This window comes from Rhinolophus ferrumequinum, chromosome 18 (genome assembly GCF_004115265.2).
Source record: "Rhinolophus ferrumequinum isolate MPI-CBG mRhiFer1 chromosome 18, mRhiFer1_v1.p, whole genome shotgun sequence".
Lineage (NCBI taxonomy): Eukaryota > Metazoa > Chordata > Mammalia > Chiroptera > Rhinolophidae > Rhinolophus > Rhinolophus ferrumequinum.
The window spans coordinates 62,170,742-62,189,443 of NC_046301.1; the positions used below are offsets into that span (position 1 = coordinate 62,170,742).

The 18,702-nt window shown below is 59.2% G+C and overlaps 2 protein-coding genes across 5 annotated transcripts; one reads left to right on the top strand and one right to left on the bottom strand.

Moving 5' to 3' along the window:
- Positions 1-264: 264 nt before the first annotated feature.
- Positions 265-10,167, top strand: RNF126 (ring finger protein 126). Of its 4 annotated transcripts, XM_033135339.1 has the most exons (10): positions 323-446; positions 4,068-4,141; positions 6,703-6,761; positions 7,016-7,079; positions 7,324-7,568; positions 8,255-8,323; positions 8,396-8,465; positions 8,994-9,087; positions 9,300-9,415; positions 9,496-10,167. In XM_033135339.1, exons 2-10 carry the CDS (start codon positions 4,100-4,102, stop codon positions 9,643-9,645), a joined length of 909 nt encoding a protein of 302 aa, XP_032991230.1. In that variant the 5' UTR covers positions 323-446; positions 4,068-4,099; the 3' UTR covers positions 9,646-10,167. The 4 variants fall into 4 exon arrangements, with proteins under 4 accessions (XP_032991229.1, XP_032991233.1, XP_032991232.1 ...); XM_033135338.1 differs by lacking the exon at positions 4,068-4,141 and having other exon boundaries at positions 265-446; XM_033135342.1 differs by lacking the exon at positions 4,068-4,141 and having other exon boundaries at positions 269-446; positions 8,994-9,083.
- A 1,223-nt stretch (positions 10,168-11,390) lies between these two features.
- On the bottom strand, positions 11,391-14,616 carry FGF22 (fibroblast growth factor 22). Its single transcript, XM_033135095.1, has 3 exons — positions 14,370-14,616; positions 11,961-12,064; positions 11,391-11,875 (listed from the first exon to the last, which is right to left on the bottom strand). The coding sequence occupies exons 1-3, from the start codon at positions 14,581-14,583 to the stop codon at positions 11,681-11,683; spliced, it is 513 nt and encodes a 170-aa protein (XP_032990986.1). The 5' UTR covers positions 14,584-14,616; the 3' UTR covers positions 11,391-11,680.
- Positions 14,617-18,702: the final 4,086 nt, after the last annotated feature.

The window sequence follows — 18,702 nt, forward strand, 5'->3', positions numbered from 1 at the left end:
GTGGGACTTGAGGTAGGAGAAATAATGAGGATAGTGAGGGCTTTTGTGGGTTTGGCTGGACCTCGTTAGGCTCAGGCCCGGCTTCGCGGTCTCCGAAGCCGCCTCTAGGCTTGCCCCCCAATCCCTGCCCGGCGCTCAGCTCAAAAGACTCCCGCTTCTAGTTTGCCCCTCGGCGGCCACCGTCGTCGGCCCTCCGCTGGCCGTGCGCGCTGCTCGTCCTGCTCCCGCGCACCCCGCTCCGCCCCACGCCATGCGTGCCGTGCGTGCCGTGCGTGAGCGTGCGCGAGCGCGTCGGCCGGCGAGGGAGCAGCAAACGGCCAGCGGCGGGCGCCGCGCGGGGGGCGGGCGGCGCGGAGGAGGTGGCGGTGGCCATGGCCGAGGCATCGCCGCAGCCCGGACGGTACTTCTGCCACTGCTGCTCGGTTGAGATCGTGCCGCGCCTGCCGGTGAGCCCCGCGTCGGGGCGGCGGTCGGTGGGCCCTCTCCTTCGGCCTGAGGCGAGCTGGCACAGACGGGGAAACTGAGGCCCGGTGGCGTTGGCCCGGGGCTCAGCGGAGGGCCCCGAGGCGGGGCCTGTCCCCGGTGGCGCAACGGGGCCGGTGACCCCGGATCCGCGGCCTTCCGCCCCGTGAGGCCCCTGGGTCACCGATGGGGAAACTGAGGCCCGCAGAAGCCGCGTGACCTGCTCCGGCACGCCAGTCCAGGAGGAAGCGGGACGCCGGAGGAGCAGTGTCCGGGGGCTGTTCCCGGAGCGCGTGGTCGGCGTCGCTGCGGGCCTCCCGGTGGAAGCCCCCGTCTGCCCTCGGTCGTGGGGACGAGGCGGCTGCGGCCCTGCCCAGGTCCAACAGCTGCCCCGAGCCTGCGTTCTTGCGTTTCCCTGGGGCTTGAGCCTAGCCTGCGGCTCGGTGTTCTCTCCTGCTTACTTAGGCCAGTATCTTCCAAGATGGCCTGGTGGCGCCATGTGCGGAAGGGGGCTGCTTGTTCAAGTTTTCCAGGCCCCTCTTCCTAGGGTTTTTGAGTCAGTTGGTCTAGGATGGGACCAATGTTCCCCTACCCCAGGCTGACAGGGAAAGCGATGGTCTAGTCCGACCCTCTCCCACGTTACAGGTGGAAAAACAGGCCCACGTCCACTCAGGCTGGCCACGGTCCTGACATCTGCACTGACCCAGCTCACGGAGCAGGAAGAGGGAGGTGTGGGATCTGGAGGTGACGATTTATTGAGCACCAACAGGGTGCGCTTCTTGTCCTTTATCTCCACAGTCACCTGGCTGGTGGGTGGTAGAGCCTGTTTTGATTTCAGAGCCAGACTCAGTCCTGTCTTTCCAGCTCTGGGGTTCCCTGGGAGGGGCCAGGAGAAGGAGTCGGTCAGCATGATCCCCGCCACAGAGAAGAAGAGGAGCTAGAGGTAGGGTTTGGAAAGGAGAGAATGGGTAGCAAGGGGCTTTCCCCCTCCCCAGGGGAAGGGAGAAATAAAATGAAACCTCAGGTGTGTGAGCACAGACTTGGGGAGCGGGGACTTGCCCCACTCCGGCCTCCCGGAAGTCTTGCTTCTGCCTGTTTGGCTTCCTGCACACCCCGTCTCTGAGCCTTTTTTTCTGGACCGTGGCAGGAAGGTGCTGGTCGCCTGACAGCCCAGCAGCCTGGATTAGTTAGTTGCATGCAGCACTTCATAGGTGGTGTGAGTCCCAGGTCTTAGGCTCCAAAGCAGCCTGTCTAGAACCATCCGGAAGCCGGGGGCTGTGGCTGCTGTGGCAGGGCTGGGCAGTCTGCACAGCTAGGGGTTCTGGACCTCCCTTCCTGGGGCCAGCACAGGGCCTGGGTCCTGGTCATGTGGCCTTGGACCAGGAGGACCCTGACCTTTTCTGACTGTCACTGGTCTGATGAGGACATTCCTAGTCACAGAATCCAGTGGTGACAAGGTAGCCAGGATCTTTGCCCTCAGATTTTAGAGGCTGGTCAGGGAGCCAACGTTGAACACGTGATTGTCAAACATTTAGTCAAGAATGTTGGTTAAAGTCGCAAGAGCAAATCACAGTGGGGAGGGGCTGTTGGGGTGGGTGGGAGAGCGCCTGCTTGTGGGTTTGGAGTGGGGTTCAAGGAGGCTCAGCACACAGGATGACGATTATGAGCAAGGGCCACCACACCTGTTCTGGGGGAGGGAAAGTTGGCTCTTAACTGAGTGACAGTGGAGGGTCCAGCCAGCACTCAACCGGAAGTGGGGACTTGTTTGTGGGAAACTAGCCCCATTTTGTGAGACACTCTCGCGGCTTTTATGCAGCTTCTGGTGCTGCTGTGACAGGAACTGGCTGTCATTGTACCACCTGTTCAGGACCTTGGACTCACAGATGCCTCTCTGTACCTGCTGGCTTGGCTGGAGGGTCAGGCTGAGGCCACTTCTCAGCTGTGTGGCTCTGGGCGAGCTGCTCACCCTCCCTGGGCCTCAGTCTCCCCGCCTGTCAGATGGGTTCCATGAGGTCCAGTGGGAGGGCGTGTGCACAAAGGAGCCCAGCGCCTGACTCCTGGAATGCACAGGGAAAGGTGGGCAGCGTGGCCGGGGCGCGGCATGTGGGAGCAGGGACCAGACAGGCTGGCTGGCGTGGAGGCCTCAAGGCTGGTGTACAGGCCCAGGCTTGATCCTTACCAGGAAACGGAGCTCTGGGGACATGGGGGTGTGTGTGATGGCAGGAGCGTGATGTGGGCCTCATGTGCATCTGCTGTACCCTACATCCTCAAGGTTTGTCCAAAAGTCAAGCTCCGTCTGCAGGTTCCCACATGCCTGTCGTGTGTGTGTGTGTGTGTGTGTGTGTGTGTGTGTGTGTGACACGGTGTCTCCATCGGAATCTCCGTCCCTGTCGATGGTGTCAGTAGCAGGCTGGCTTGAAGTGTGTGTGGGACGGGCACATGGCTGGTGCACAGTGGGCCTGAGATGACGTCAGGTCCTGGCAGGGCTTAGCACCCCAACATCTAGCAGTGTGCATAGGGTGCTTTGGGGGACAGATGGGATGTGACTGTGGGATATGGGGAACATTTGGGGTGGGGTCAGCTTCCTACTGGGTCTGGGCAGGTGTGTCTGCCCAGTGACGTCTGAGGAGGGCCGTGTGGGGCGGAGGGAGCAGCCAGTGCACCCCTAGGATCCATCTGTGTTTGTGTCTGAGGCCAAATACTCCTGACGCAGTTCTCCGTCCGCCCTCCCTGGGTCTGCATTGCGTCTGGAGCCCTGCCTCTCCCGAGGGGCCTGGGCCATAGAGGCCGACATCACTAGACCTGTGATTCAGTGTAATTCAATGGGGCCAGCCAGCTGTCTCCAACTCAGTTTCCCCAACTTCACAGTATGCCCCTGGCCGTGGGCCTTTTGTCTGTGGTGTGAAGGAGCTCTTGGATAAAAGCTGGTGCCCATCCTGTGTCAAACCCCCAGGTCCTGTCACCAAGGAGGGGCCGAATAGTACCTTGGAATAGTATCTCCTGGGCGTGTCCTGGGGCCCAGTGCATGGAGCAGGTGCTCAGTGAATTTAGCATCTGTCTGTCTTTCTTGGTCTCCGCTTGTTGCTGGGGCTGTGGTGGTGACACAGGGGTGGGCCCCTTCCTTCCCAACCCTCCTCCAAGGGGAGAGGTAAGTAATTGACAACAAGTCATCAGCAAGGCATCAGTGCTCACAAGTTGGGGCCCAGTGAGCGGGCTGTTCCCCCATCTGGGAGAGGAGCTGTAACCACCAGGGCCCTGTCCAAGAGACAGGTTCTGCCCTTTGGGAGGCACACACTCTGTCTTGCAGTCCCCTTTCTGGGATGCAGCTTTCTACCTTTGGCCACTCTGATTTAATATAAACCTCGGGGGTGTGCCCTTGGAGGGGGAGAGCATCAGGAGAGCTCCGGTTCTGGCCCTTTCCCCACCGCCTGCAAACAGAGGCTGGAGCCCTGCCTCAAGTCTGGGGCTCAGAAGGGTGGCTCTGGACTCGGTGGGGCTGTCTCAGAGGCAGGGCCTGATCATGCCCCACGGTCGGGCCACAGTCCTCAGGTCCTGGTGACTTCGGATTGCAGAGCCCTGGGGCTGAGGCCATCCTCTGTTTGCAGGTGGGGAGACCGAGGCTTGCAGCCGGGAGGTGATGTTTGAGCAGAGACCCAGCTTCCGCCAGGGGGCCAGCCAGGTAGATATCTGGGGAAGAGTGCTCTGGCCGAGGGGACAGTGGACAGGTCCCGGATGGGTGGGACCAGCGTGAGGCTGTTGGGGAGAGGGCCAGGTGGAGGCGGCCTGGGCCAGGTGGAGCTGTGGGAGTGGCTGGGCCAGCTTGCTCTGGAGCTGACGGTGTGCTGATTGTGCCCTGTGCTGTGGGGACGGGTGCAGAGTGGCTGGGTTCAGTGAGGTCAGGGACAGTGGGACAGGCTGCGTGGGCTGAGAACAGGGAGCACCCAGGGGCTCTGACGGGGAGACGGGTTGCCCACTTTCCAGCAGGGCAAACTGCTGATCAGGCGGAGGCCATGTGGCACATGTGCGGGGGCGACCGTCTGCGCCTCCCCGGCCCCGAGCTCAGGGTTCCCTGGGCAGACCAGGCCTGTCTGGCCTCGCCGTGTGTTCCCAGCACCCTGACTGGCCGTCACCCTTCCCCCAAGGGTCCCACGAGGCTGGAAACCCTGGGCCTCTTCACAAAGCCTCCTGGCTTCTGGGAAGCCTTGAAGTAAACAGGCTGGGGGCTGGCGGGGCTAATAGGGGGAGTGCCAGCCCCCTGGGAATACCACACCGCCACGACGGTCGTGGTCACTCGCTGTGACAGAGCTGACCTTTACCCTCATGTCCCTTCTCAGGAGACCAGAGAGCTGCTTACCGTTTCTCGTAACAATTTATGGCGATACGACTTCAGTGTGTTCAGTACCTAGCCCCTCGATCCAATTCCAGAACATTCCATCACCCCAAAGCAGCCCAGTCCCTGTCAGCAGTCACCACCACCCCCTCCCCAGCCTCTGACAACCACTAACTAACCCACGTCCTGTCTGTGGACGCGCCTGTTCTGGACGTTTCCCGTAAGTGGAATCCCACACTGTGTGGCCTTGTGTGTCCGGCTTCTCTCATGAGCCCCGTGTGTTCAAGGTCCATCCACGTTGTGGCGAGTGTCAGCGCCTCCCTCCTTTTCACGGCCGAGTGACACTCCATGTGTGTGGACAGGCCACGCTCGTCCATGGGTGGACACACAGGTTGTGTCCACCTTGTGGCCATTGTGAAGCGAGCCGCAGTGGATGTGCGTGTGCAGGTGTGTGTGTGGACGTGTTTTCATTTCTCTCGGTGGACACCTAGCAGGGGCGCTGCAGGGTCGTGTGGGGAGGGTGACCTCGGGGGAGGAACTGCTCAGTTAGGCAGAGGCGCCTGCTGCGTGTTCCCGTGTGTGCTGGAGGTTCCGATTTCTCTGCATTCTCGCCAGCACTGGTCACTGTCGTCTGAGTGTAGCCGTCCCGTGGGTGTGCAAGTGTGTGTCACTGGTTGTGACCTGCAGTTCCCTGTTGCCTGGTGGTGTCAAGCGTCACTCCATGGGCTTCTTGCCATTTGCGTGTTTTTGAAGAAGTGCCTATTTCTGATCCTTTGGCCACTTTTTCACTGGGTTGTTTATCTTTTTGTTGTTGGTTGTAGGAGTTCTGAATGTCTTCTGGGTGCCAGGCACCTGATGTCGCAGCCCCCACTCAGCTCCAGGAGCTTTGCCTTTGGCAGCGGGGCAGGCCAGGGGCACCTGCTGTGCGTTTTGTAGCTCCTGCTTCCCAGATGGAGGTGCCCGGCCCCCTGGCTTCTGCAGAGGGTGGCATGCACCTGGGACTACAAACAGCCCTATTTTCCACGCAGCTTGCGGGCAGTGCCTCTGAAATGGCACCTTGGGCAGAAGCAGGCCTTGTACATGCGTCTTGTCTCCTGTTGTGTGAGTTCCGACTTGCACACATGCTGACGTGCCCGATGAGTGCAGTGTGGGCCAGGCCTATTTCGGGGACATCAGCGTGGTGTCCGTGCTTACTCACCTGGCTGTGCTGTGCCTGGGGTGGGTCCACCTGTCCCTTAGGACATCACCTGGGCTGGGGCCATGGCCAGTATGGATGGGTCACAGGCCGTGTGCCAGAGCTGCTAGAATAGTCCAGAAATACCTCTGTGGGTTGTCCACAGGCCGGTCCCTCTGACCAGGTGGCGCTTCCTGCCCTCAGTGGCTGCCTTAGTGGGAGTTGCCCAGCTCCAGAGCCCCACAGATAGTCACTCGTGTGGCCCTCCGGGAGTACAGGGTCAGGCGCCTGCCCGGGGCCTTGGCTCCTGTGTATGCGTGGGGCGGGGGGGTCACTCAGAGGATGTCCCTGTGTTCCCATAAGTTGGAAACAGCTTGCTGGACTCACATCAGCTGGCCTGTTTGCTGCAGGCCTTGTCAGAGCCTTCGTCAGCTGATATACAGAGTGGAGACCCTGAAACTTGATGACTGCCTCCGTGGGGGGGGCGCAGGCTGACAGATTCTGGCATGTGGGGGGGTGGGGAGATCACCTGTAATGGAGCAGGTGGAGACACAGGTTGTAGCTGTGGTTGACAGGTGTCCACGCCTCGGCCTCCGCTGAGTCCAGCTCTGGACTAGGGCAGTTTTGCAGGTGGGTCTCTTTAGGTGATACCCATCCTGGGCTCACTCCTGTCCTCTGCTGTCCAAGGTGGAAGGCGGCACCCCAAGATCAGGCTCACCTGCTTTCTTGTCCATAGGATTACATCTGCCCGAGATGCGAGTCTGGTTTCATTGAGGAGCTTCCGGAAGAGACCAGGTAACACAGTCCCTGGGTCACAGAGGCCTCGTGCCGGGTGTGTACTGGCAGGAGAGGAGGGGACATGCAGTGGCCAGGGCTCGGGGCGATGGAGTCCTGGGCAGCTAGAGGTGGATGCCCACTCTTCTGACTTGGAACAAGGGCAGGGCCTGCAGAGGGCGGAATGCAGCCCTGAGGCCGTGAGGGTCGGCATGGGGGCTCCTGCCTCTTCCCCATCATGCACCGCATTGCTGACTTGGCCTGTGTCCTCCCAGGAGTACAGAGAATGGTTCCGCCCCCTCCACAGCGCCCCCGGACCAGGGCAGGCAGCCGTTCGAGGTGAGTCAGCTGGCTCACATGGCTGAGGGAGCAGACGCAGCCCCTCATGCTCTGGGGGAGACACCCACCCCACCCCCCAATGTGCAGGCTGTCCTCCTCCCAACCCCGAGCCTCCTGCACTGCCCTCCTGGCCCCCACGTGTGCCAAGACTTCCTTGCTGGCCCCTGTCCCCTGGGAGCCCTGAGCCTGGGACCACGTGGGGCCCGTACAAGGGGGCCTGTGGTCATGGCCTTCCTCCCTGCAGAACGTGGACCAGCACCTCTTCACGCTGCCACAGGGCTATGGGCAGTTTGCTTTCGGCATCATTGATGACAGCTTTGAGATCCCCACGTTCCCCCCGGGGGCGGCGGCAGATGACAGCAGGGACCCTGAGAGTCGGAGGGAGAGAGAACAGCAGTCCCGGCACCGGTATGGCGCCCGGCAGCCCCGAGCCCGCCTCACCGCGCGGCGGGCCACTGGCCGGCATGAAGGTGTCCCCACGCTGGAAGGGTGAGGAGGCTGGGGAGTGTCTGGTGGGCTGGCGGGACCCTGGTGGGGGCTTCCAGCCTGCCCCACCCCTAATCAAGAAGAGTCCTCTGAGCCCGTCATGCAGGATGGGGTGCAGAAGGATGAGTGTGGCTCAAGGACCTGGACAGGGTTGGGAGCCTTGTGTCCACTGGGTGTCCCCCATCGTCCTGAGCAGGGTCTCATTGGCATGGCGCAGCTGGTTCGCCATGGGGTCCTTGGCTCACGGAGGCGGCAAGTGGGTGGTCTCTGGCGTCCCTGACCTGTAGTTGTCCCCGGCCCCCTCCCCTCCCATGTGCTCAGGACAGAACAAAAGCTGCAAACTCCTTGCAGGCCCCGTCCCACCCCAGGGGTGGGCTGGGCTCCTCACGCCCAGGATGGACCTGACACCTCCGAGCTCAGGCTCTCATGACCTCCGGGACACATCCCCGGTTATGAAGTCGGGTGGGGTGTTGTGACGTGCACGGGTGCTGTCCAGGCCTTGGAGGACCTGGCCTGGAACCTGGGGGGAGGTGCCGCTCTGGGCCCATGTAGCCATGAGTCCTGCTTGTGGGAAGCACAGCCTTTAACTGCTGTGCATTGGGCAGCTGGGCGCACATCCCCCGCGCCGGCTCGGGAGGCCCCGGCGCAGGTGGGCGCTGACCGCAGTGCGGCCTTGCTGTTTGTTGCAGGATCATCCAGCAGCTGGTCAACGGCATCATCACTCCAGCCACCATCCCCAACCTGGGCCTAGGCCCCTGGTGAGTAGTGGGGTGGGTCCCCCAGCCCTACTTGGCCTCTCCGCCACTTGAACCCCACACGTGTCTGCCCAGGGGCGTCCTGCACTCAAACCCGATGGACTACGCCTGGGGGGCCAACGGGCTGGACGCCATCATCACGCAGGTACGGGAGTGAGGGACCCCCTCCTGAGGCCAGGGCACACAAGCAAGTGCTCTCCCCTGGCACTGGCCCCACAGGTCCTGGATTTGTCCCCTGTGGGTGTTCATTGTGACCTCAGTGACCCTTGTGAGGCATGAATGATGCCATCTTCAGGGCCGTTCACCAGTGACCCATTGGAGTGTTTTGTCTGTGGCATGACAGCCTCTGGTTCTCACTGGTGTCTCACGGCACCACGTGAGCCCCTGGGTGGGACCCTCGGCCTTGTGGGAGGGCTCTGCTGTCCACAGGGCACCGCCCTCCTGCCCTGGCTTCGAGGTGACACTGATTAGACAAGCAGAAGAGCGGGCAGGAGCCTGTGGCTGGGCCTCGTGGGGTGACTGACCTCTGATCCCTGTATGGGGGATCTGGGGAACAGGACAAACACGTCCTCGGTGCTTTTGCAGGTAACCCAGCCTTGCATTTCAGAGCCAGGCGGGGCGAGGGGCCCCGCCCGCCGACCGAGCTCCTGCCCTCTGGCCTCTTGTCTTTCAGCTCCTCAATCAGTTTGAAAACACGGGCCCCCCACCCGCAGACAAAGAGAAAATCCAGGCCCTCCCCACCGTCCCTGTCACCGAGGAGCACGTAGGTAGGAGGCCCTCAGTCGCCCAGCTTCCTTTCTTTTCACAACACTTTCCCTGGGACTTTTCTGTTGGAGCCCAGTTTGGCTTGAACGGGAGGCTTTGTCAGGGTCCCCTCTGTCCCCTTGGGTCCAAGGTGGCCCTGGACAGGCAGACTCCCCCGTGGGCAGTAGGACACCTTTGGTTGGGGGTGTCATGGGCTCCCACTCCGTCCCCACAGGCTCCGGGCTGGAGTGCCCCGTGTGCAAGGACGACTACGGGCTGGGCGAGCGTGTGCGGCAGCTGCCGTGCAACCACCTGTTCCACGACGGCTGCATCGTGCCCTGGCTGGAGCAGGTGAGCGGGCGGCCACTGTCACCGGGCCTCCCCGCCCCACCAGATTCTGAACTCCCTTCTCCCTCTCTGTCCCCACACAGCATGACAGCTGCCCCGTCTGCCGAAAGAGCCTCACAGGACAGAACACAGCCACCAACCCTCCGGGCCTGACTGGGGTGACTTTCTCCTCGTCTTCGTCCTCCTCCTCTTCCAGCTCGCCCAGCAACGAAAACCCAGCCAGCAACTCCTGAGGCCCCCCGCAGTCCCAAGAGAGCACAGGACCCGCCTTGCACAGGCCCAGCAGGCACGGGGACACCAGTGTCCCAGAGCCCAGGAGGTGCTCCCCCGCCCCCCACCGTGGACTCCGGTGTGGCTGCACCCCAGCTGTGGGCAGAGGCTCGGATGACCCACGGCCTCCAGGCTGCACAGGAGGCCGGCTCTCCCCAGAGACGCCGCGGAGCGGCATGGGTGCCCCAGCCTCCCCATCCCGTTTGTCCAACTTCACCCTCCACATGTCCAACAGTGGGAAGGTTTTATAATTTTAAATTATTACTGCTTTGAAATAAATGGCCCTGCATGGTCTGTGGAAAGACAGGGTGGAGCCACTTGGCTGGTGTCTCAGCCCCGCTGGCTCGGCCACCCTGAGTGCGGCGGGCTTGGGGGGTCACCAGGATGACCAGCAAGACAGGACAAACCTGCTCAGAGACTTTTTTTAAAGGAAAAAATATGTGTATCTTGAAAGTTATTTAAAAATGCACCTACTTAGAAACGAAGCCGGTGGTTGGTGTTTTCCTTCTGTGCCGCCCTCTGGGGTTGTGCCTCTCGGGCACCAGCCAACACCGCCTCCCAGACTGGAACCCGGGAGTGGCTGGCGACCGTCACCACGAAGGTGCAGAGACCCTGCGTGGGAAACCCTGCTGCGCTGCACTGCCAGGTGAGGCCTCCCCAGCTGCCACGCACCCCGCCCTTCACACAGCCTGTGCTGGCTGTGCACGTGTGCTGTTCTAGAACGCAGGGTCACCCAGGTGGAACCACTGGCCCTGACCACAGTGAGCGTCCACTCTGCAGGCCCCCACAAGTGTCCTCCTATTTTGTTTTCTGTGTTTTAAGTGGAAGGCAGCTTGGGAGGGGCTCCCGTGTTAGCCCCCACAAAACGCCATGGGATAAATGGCATCATCATTCCCATTTATAAAACAGGAAACAGGCCCAGAGTAGAACTGCTTGGTCCAAGCCTGCAGAGCTGAGACCCGGGCTAGGGGCCTCGGGTGCTGGGAGGGCAGTGGGCAACCTCCCTCAGGCACGGCATGCCCCATGTCCCTCCACCAGCCCATAGAGGAGGCTGACATAAAGCCCCTCGGCCTGTAAGCCCCCTTTCCCAGAACTCAGGAGCTCTGAGGACATTGCTCAATCTCAGACCCCGCGTGTATGTTCCTATGGCTGCTATGACATCACCAAAACGGGGGTGTTAAACCACATGCGTTTATTCTCTGACAGTCCTGCGGTCAGAGGTCTCACACAGGCCTCTCGGGGCTAAACCCAGAGGCAGGGCTGGTCCTTCCGGAGGCCCCGGGAGAACCGTTTCTGGCCTTTTTCAGCTTCTAGAGGCACCGTGTCCCTGGCTCGTGGCCCCTCCTCCATCGTCACAGCCAGCAGGGCAGCCTCTTCCATGTCTCTGACTCCGGTGATGACACTGTGCCCCCGGAGCCCCCGCCCCGGAATCCAGGGTCACCCCCATCTAGGAGGCCTTGACTTAATCCACTTGCAAAGCCCCTCGGCCACGAGAGGTGCCATGTTCGCAGGTCCCGAAACCTTGGGGTGTCTGTCACCCGCAGATGCCTCACTCCCCCTGGGCTCCCCTCTCTCGCTGCCTCAACATACTGAAGGATTCCCAATGCTGAGCCTTGGCCTAGGCTTCCCTAGGAAGGCCTTTCCCAGACCTTCCAGCCACCCAGGGCCAGATCCTTCAGTCTCCAGCCCTGGAGGTGCCTTGTCTGGGCCTCCTCGCCCCCTAGCTTGTGACTGGACACCTGTAGCCCCTGCTCAGCTCAGTGTCCACTCCCCCTCTGACTCAGACAAGAGCTCCCCGAGGGCCAGGCCGCATCTGTGGGGGTTCTGCAGGGTCACCAGCACCCAGCAGACAGCAGGCACTCAATACTTGGGAGATGAATGAGTGACCGGACAAGACTCGGCCACGGCCTCGGCCGCCCCCAGCCTCCCGCTCCTGGCCACCTGCCCGGGGCATCTTCTGGAATCTCCTCCAGCCGTTTCTCACAGCCCCTTGGGGCCTCAGGAGACTAGGACGGGCAGGAAGTGGGTGGACAGGTGTTGCTGCCGGGTCTGGCTGCCGCGCCGCGGGACTCCTCGCCGGTCCAGCGCCAGGAACATGGGCCTGCCGTGATGACGCCAGTGGAGCGAAGTGTAGGTGTTGTAGCCGTTTTCCTCAATGCGCTCCCGGAACCTGCAGTGCACAGTATAGACCCGCTGCCGGGTCGGGCGTGTGAGGCAACCACTGAGCCCACCTCAGGCCAGTGCCCACCGCCACCGGACACCCCGGCCCTGCACTCACCGACCCGTAGAGGCGGCCCCGGCGGCTCATGGCTACGAAGAAGCCGGTGTGCATGGCCTTGAGGGCCACGACGCCCACACGGATGGAGCGGATCTCAATAATACCTGTGGGGGGTGGCTGGGTCAGTGCCCTGGCCCCCGAGGCTCCCCGCAGGCTCTCACTCACTAGTTCACTCATTCATTCATTCATTCATTGCTTCATTCAGGTAACATTCTTCAAGCACCACCGGTGTACCTGGCCTCTTACTGGGTGTGGGGGTGCACTGGGGGCCACACAGGCCCTGCCAGGAGCTTCCCTGAGGATGTGGCCCTTACAGGTTGGAGGACGTAAGTGGGGAGGGGGTCTGGCTTTCTCTGGAGGTCACTGGGAGCCACGGCAAGCTGTGGAGCGGGGAGGGTCTTAGTTATGTCAGGGGTGAGGAGGCTAGTGCCTGCCTGGGCAAGGTGCTGATTTCAGTAAGAACAAGTAACGAGTGTAAGTGACCCTGGGCCCTTCTCCCCAACAGTCTTCACTGCCACTGTCACGTCCAGCCCTGACAACTTGGCCAGCTGCAGCAGCACAGTAATGGGGAGACAGATGCCAGATGGGAGGCATGGCCCAGACAAAGGCCTGGGGGGGTGGGACATGGGGTGTTTACAGCTCAGTGTGTTCCACTCGATGATTGATATCCGGTAACACTGCTTGAGCACCAATGCCACATGCTGTACCCCCACCAAGCACACAGCAGCTCCAGGCGAGAGGTGCTGACTGTGCCCACTTCCCAGAGTGGGAGATTGAGGACTGGGAAGTGATAGACCAGCTTCCGACCCCATCTGTCAGCGGGTGACCCTGAGTAAGCTCTGCCTGGCTCTGAACCGATATTTCCTGTCCAGCGAAACAGGACCGCAGGATGAGTGGCCACACACAGCCTCAGCCCCACCCATGCACTGGGGACGTAATCTGGAGTCAAGGCCTTGCCCTCTGGTCTTCAATCTAGTCTTGAATGCCTGAAGCGATGGGGAACTCACCCCATGACCTTGCACCTGCTGTTCCCTTGGCTGGGCCCCTGGTTTCTCTTGTGCATGGTCAGCTCCTGTCTCTGTGAGGCTCAACTCAAGTCCCCCTCATCTGAAAGGCCCCCCCAACCTCCTAGATAAAGTGGCCTCCCTCCCATCCGGTTTTCATTTTCTTTGCACCCCATGTGGTCCCCTCTCAAATTATCATATTACTTGTTCACTTGTTTAACTGCTTTACCCTTTGCTCTGGAACCCCATGAAGGTGGGATATTCTGGCCACTTCTCTATCCCTCGTGCCCAGCACAGCACACAAGAGGTACCCAATTAATAACCACCAAAATTAATGGAGACAAGAGCTCCAAGCCCCACCCACACAGAGCCATCAACCATCTGCCACCCCCATCACTGTCCAGATTGGGAAACTGAGGCTCAGAGAGAAGCAGCGACTATCCCAGATCACCTAGCAGAGCCAGGCCTCATCCCCAGCCTGAAGCCATCCTGCCTGGCCATGCCCACCACCTAGCCTGTAAGTTGGCTGGCCCAGCCAGTGCCCTGTCATTGCTCTGGTGAGGCTAATGAGGGCCTTGGGAGCCCAAATGAAGGCATCTGGGAAGGGCAGGGGTGATTATCTGCCCTAATGGTGGTGATTCAGGCAGTGGCCAGTGATTAGCTCAGCCCCCCGCCCCCAGCTCCCCCTGCTCAGACCTCAGAGCTGTGGTTCACCAACTGCCCTGGCTGCCCAGCTGTCCCCAACCTCCTCCTTTTTGCCCTTGCATCTCCTCTTGCCTCATACATTCCACAGATACTTATTGAGTGCCTGTTGTTTACTGGGTGGGGCAGCAGAAACAGTGACTCCAACTCCATGAGGTTCTTGAGCATCAAGGAATACCAGCAAACACCAACCCCCTGGCAGTGTGCCCCAGGGCAGGTCACTTCCCCTCTCTGCCTCAGTTGCCTAGGAAGAAATAGAGGGGTCCCCAACCCAGGCAGGTCCTGAGCTTTGTTCTGCATTGTGGGGAGTCAAGTTTAGACTCCCAGTTCTGCCCCCACTGCATTATGTAACAGGGCCCTTCCTGGAGCCTCAGTTTCCCCTCTGTAAATGGGCCCATTGAGCCCAACTTCAACTATCCTGCAAAGACCCTTCTCTGCTATTGAGCCAGGCCTGGAGTTGGGAGCGTCCTCTGTGACCATTCGGGTTGGGTCCATTTTACGGTTGAGGAAAATGAGGCCCCAGACAGAAATGAGTTGGCTAATGACACACCACCAGAGGAGCCCCCGGGACCCTTCAGTGCATGAGGGAGGGCCCTGCTACGTAGCTTATTGTTATGATTACTGCTGCAGTTGTTTTTGTCCTCCTATTTGCCCTGACTCCCCAACCCCCACCCCTGTCCCTGGGCAACCCCCTGCGACTCACTGTCAGCGCTGTGGCGCCAGCGGGTGCCCTGCACGCGGCCACTGTGGTCCACCCGCAGAAAGAAGTGTGTGGAGGAGAAGAGGCGCCGCCAGCGCACGTCGCCCTCCAGGTGTGGATAGCTGCGTGGTCTCCGCGCACCACTTGATGTCCCGGCGGCGCGGGGTGCCTGTGCCAGCAGCAGGCACGCCAGGCCCAGCCACAGGTGGCCGTGCATGGCCTCGCCTCCCGCCCGCTCTCTGTCTGCTCTTGCCTCCCCAAGCAGGTCCGCGGCTCTGCCATTGCTGGGTCAGGGGCGGAGCGCCCAAAGGGGACGCCCCGAAAGGGCTAATAGGGAGCCTCAGGGGCGAGGCCAGAGCCGCAAGAGCCGGGCAACTGGGGCGGGGCCAGGACACTGGGCGGGGGTCCCATTCAGGAAAACCCGCTTGGGCCACCGCGTGTGTTTGTCTTGTGCCACGGGGAGGGCGGTGCATGTCCATGAGTCACTGAGTGTGAGTATGAGGGGGCGGGCCGCACAGACACCGGTGGGGGGGACAGAGACAGAAACAGAGACACAGAGACAGACGCAGAGATAGAGACAGAGATAGCAACGGAGACAGAGACAGAGACAGTGAGAATGAGACAGAGACTTGAGAGACGTAGAAAGAGGGAGACAGACAGAACCTGTGAGAGATGGGGAGAGATGGGGAAAGCCAGAGATCCAGAGACTGTCAGACACAGAGACTGAGGTGGAGAGAGAAATTGTGAGACAGGGAAAGACGGGTAAGACAGACGGAGAGAGATGAGAGAGACAGGGAGAAGTGGGGCTGCTCAGGGGTCAGAGATTGGGTGGGAAGGTCTGGCCCGAGTGTCCTCTGTGTGGACTGGGCCCCTGGACTGGCACGCCCAGGTGGGACTCGCTTGCCCTCCCAACTGGAGCTTCCTGAGAGCCAGACAGGCCCTGGGGCAAGGGGCTTCCCTGATGGGAGGGCAGGGGAGTGTGTGGGTGGAGCAGCAGGTGAACATTTGGGGGACAGTGTGCACACAGGTGTTTGGGCAGGTGGATGGATGGATGGAGGGGGTCTGGTGGGTGGGAAGGTGGCCCATGGGAGGATGGACACATGGGCAAGTCTGTGGCCAGCTGATGGGCACAGGGATGAGCGAGGCCAGCACCCCGTACCCAGAGTCCGGAGCTGCACATCAGAGGCATGAAGAGTGGGGTGGCCCGGTTTACATCCACATCTGCTCATCATTTACAGACACACCCGAGCCCCACAGGGAGCCACCCCGTGGCCTGGGCCCTGAATGGTGAGTGTACTGAAACTTCACAGACTAGAGCCGAGAGGCATCATTGGTAGGTGGGCAAACCAAAGCCTAGGAGGGACAGCGACTTCCCCAAGGCCCTACCCAGGTCACATCCCAGGGCTCTGATCCCTGACCCTGCCCCCAGTCCTACAGCCATGGCCTCTGGTAGCACCTTTAAATAGTACCGGGGTGAAGAAAAGGTGACAAGCCTGCCCAAGGAACACTGGAGGGGTAACCGGTCCATCCAGACTCTGGGGTGCCTTCCTGGTGGATCTGGGGATTTCCCAATGCCTCTTCCTGGCCCCAGGACCCCAGGACTGAGCTGGAGGAGGGTGTCCCTATGGCCTGGGCCCAGCCCAGCCTGTCTTCCCTCACTGGGGACCCTGAGGCCAGCACCTGAGAGACTTGCATGTGTGCAACACTGCCCCACACTTGGGTTCGTCCTCTGAAAACGGGGCCAGGAAAGGGAAGGCTGGAAGAATGGAATGACATAATCTCTGACCTTGCTGTATAGAGGCACCGCACACAGACTCAGAGTCACTTTCCCCACCTACCAGCCAGCCAGAAACTTGGTCTTCCCTTCCTGGAATGCCCCCATCCCAAACCCCAGGAATACCATCATTGGGGCCTTGTGTGATGGGTGGGACCCAACCCGGGAAGCCGGCCCCGCCCCAGGTATTGTTGGAGTTTAATAACTGCTTCCTTGAAATGTAGTTCACACAGCACACAGTGTTTTCAACCACCTCTCTCTAGTTCCAGAACATTCCATAGCCCCTAAATGAAACCTTGTCCCCATTAGCATCCACTCCCCACACCTTCCCCCAGCCCCCGACAACCACGAACCCACGTCCTGTCTGTGGACGCGCCTGTTCTGGACATTTCCCGTAAGTGGAATCACACACTGTGTGGCCTTGTGTGTCCAGCTTCTCTCATGAGCCCCGTGTGTTCAGGGTCCATCCACGTTGTGGCGAGTGTCAGCGCCTCCCTCCTTTTCATGGCCAAGTAAATACTCCCGTGTGTGGACAGGCCACACTTTATTTGTCCTTCACCTGTTGATTGACATTTGGGCTGTGTCTACCTTGTTGCGCTGTGATTAATGTGTGTACAGTTGTTGGTGTGAATGTATGTTTTCAATTCTCTCGTATATGTACCAGGAGTAGAATTCCTGGGTCATATGGTTATTCTATGTTTAGCTTTTTGAAGAACTTCCAGACTGTTTTCCACAATGGCTGCCCCATTTCACATTCCTGTCCACCACACATGAGTTACTCTACATCCTTGCCAACACTTGTGATGGTCTATCGTTTTGATTAGAGCCACCTTAGTGGGGGTGAAGCACAATGAACACCCTGTTCCTGGAGTCCCCAATTCTATCTTTAATTTTTGCTGTCCATCAGCAGGGTCATTGCACTGCAAGAAGTGCCCACAAGGGAATACTACATAGCCATGAAAAAGAGTAACCCCCAAAACACACAACAACATAGATGAATCTCAGACGTCATGGTGAGTAGAAGCGGCCAGACACAAAAGGGGTTTATTCGTGTGACATTCTACAAAAGGAAAACTAACCTATGGTGTAAGTGAGGCGTCAGGATGGGGGTGTCACCCTCAGGGGTAGTGACAAAGGGCCTGAAGGGGTGGGTATTGCCAGCTGGGTATTCTTTGGAATACCTGTGTGTTCGATTTGTGAAAATTAACGGAGCTGTATTCTTGATGTGTGCACTACTTATGTTATACCTCAAAAAATTCATACAGTGATATTTTTATGTAAGTGAATAGTTGAGAGTAAGCCCTAGGGGGGGTGCCGCTTCACCTGTAAACACACCGGACATGTCTCCTAAAGGTGAGGTCCTCCATCATAACCAAGCTGCAATCTAACCCACCATCCGGCTCAAATGTACCGTGTCCCCGTAACATCCTTGACTAGCTTATTTTCTGATCACAAACCGTAAAGCACATTCCCTTTTGTCTCCATGATTGGCCCCCAAAGGTATGTCCACATTGTAATCCCTGGAACCTCTGCATTTTACCTTATTTGCAAAAAGAGTCTTGGCAGATGCAATTCAGATTTTCAAATGAGGAGACCATCCTGGTGGGTCCTAAGTGCAGTCAGTCACAAGAATCCTTCTGAGAGACACAGGGAGACTTGACAGACACACAGGGAGAGGCCACATGACAATGTAGGCAGAAGCTAGACGGGTGCGGCCACAAGCCCAGGGATACTTGGAGCCCCCAAAAGCTGGGAGAAGCAGGAAGGACCCTGTTCTGAGTCCTTTGGAAGGAGCGCAGTCCTGTAGACACCTTGAGTTTAGACTTCTGGCCTCCAGAACTGGGAGACAATAAGTTTTTGTTGTTTAAGACACCAAGTTTGTGGTAATTTGTTATGGCAGCCCCAGGAATCCAATACCATCTTCTTCTGTCTAGACGTCCCCTTCCTTTCCTTGGCTTTCTCAGTAAGAACACTTCCAAAGTCTCATAGAGCAACCCATAATCCTGATTCATCTGAATATATCCTGGCTCGATTTGGATGAAACATCTTGGGTGAGAACCCAACATACACAAACAGTTTCTGAAATACAGTGTTACCCAAACTCCAACCTCTTGATGCTGTATTCTCTATTTATTTGCATCCTTCTCCACCTGCCTTGTGTGTTAACATTTTTCTTGCTTAGGAAAATAAGGAAACTTGATGTCGCCATCAGGAGTGGAAAGCCAGTGCCATACATTGACACATAGTCAGTAAGTCATAAATAGAAATACAAGGCGAAAAATGAGGACAAATTCTCAGATAAGTAGGATCACAGCCCAGGAGCTGAGACAGAAGCTAAATATAGGTGAGTGCTAAGTGAGACCTCCCATGTTGAGCGGGAACTGAAAGAACAACTTTCTTGCTGCCCAGGTCCAGGAACCCAGCTCTTGGGGAAATACTGATTCAGGGTATCTGATGTTTCACAGAACAGAAGGAAAAACTGAGGCATAAGGAAAGGTGAAAGAATTCAGAAGTCTTGGCTCGTAGCTCATGATCCTAACTCTGCCGGACTGACGGAGTGCG

What these genes read in the sequence shown, in the direction of transcription:
- FGF22 (XM_033135095.1), bottom strand. Translation starts at nt 14,583, where the DNA reads ATGCACGGCCACCTGTGGCTGGGCCTGGCGTGCCTGCTGCTGGCACAG. An exon ending in CTGGCGCCACAGCGCTGACA is followed by an intron (nt 12,065 to 14,369) that starts GTGAGTCGCAGG and finishes CACCCCCCACAG; the next exon opens with GTATTATTGAGATCCGCTCC. An exon ending in GGGGCCGCCTCTACGGGTCG is followed by an intron (nt 11,876 to 11,960) that starts GTGAGTGCAGGG and finishes CCGACCCGGCAG; the next exon opens with CGGGTCTATACTGTGCACTG.
- RNF126 (XM_033135338.1), top strand. Translation starts at nt 372, where the DNA reads ATGGCCGAGGCATCGCCGCAGCCCGGACGGTACTTCTGCCACTGCTGC. An exon ending in AGGGCAGGCAGCCGTTCGAG is followed by an intron (nt 7,080 to 7,323) that starts GTGAGTCAGCTG and finishes TCCTCCCTGCAG; the next exon opens with AACGTGGACCAGCACCTCTT. An exon ending in TGGACGCCATCATCACGCAG is followed by an intron (nt 8,466 to 8,993) that starts GTACGGGAGTGA and finishes CTTGTCTTTCAG; the next exon opens with CTCCTCAATCAGTTTGAAAA.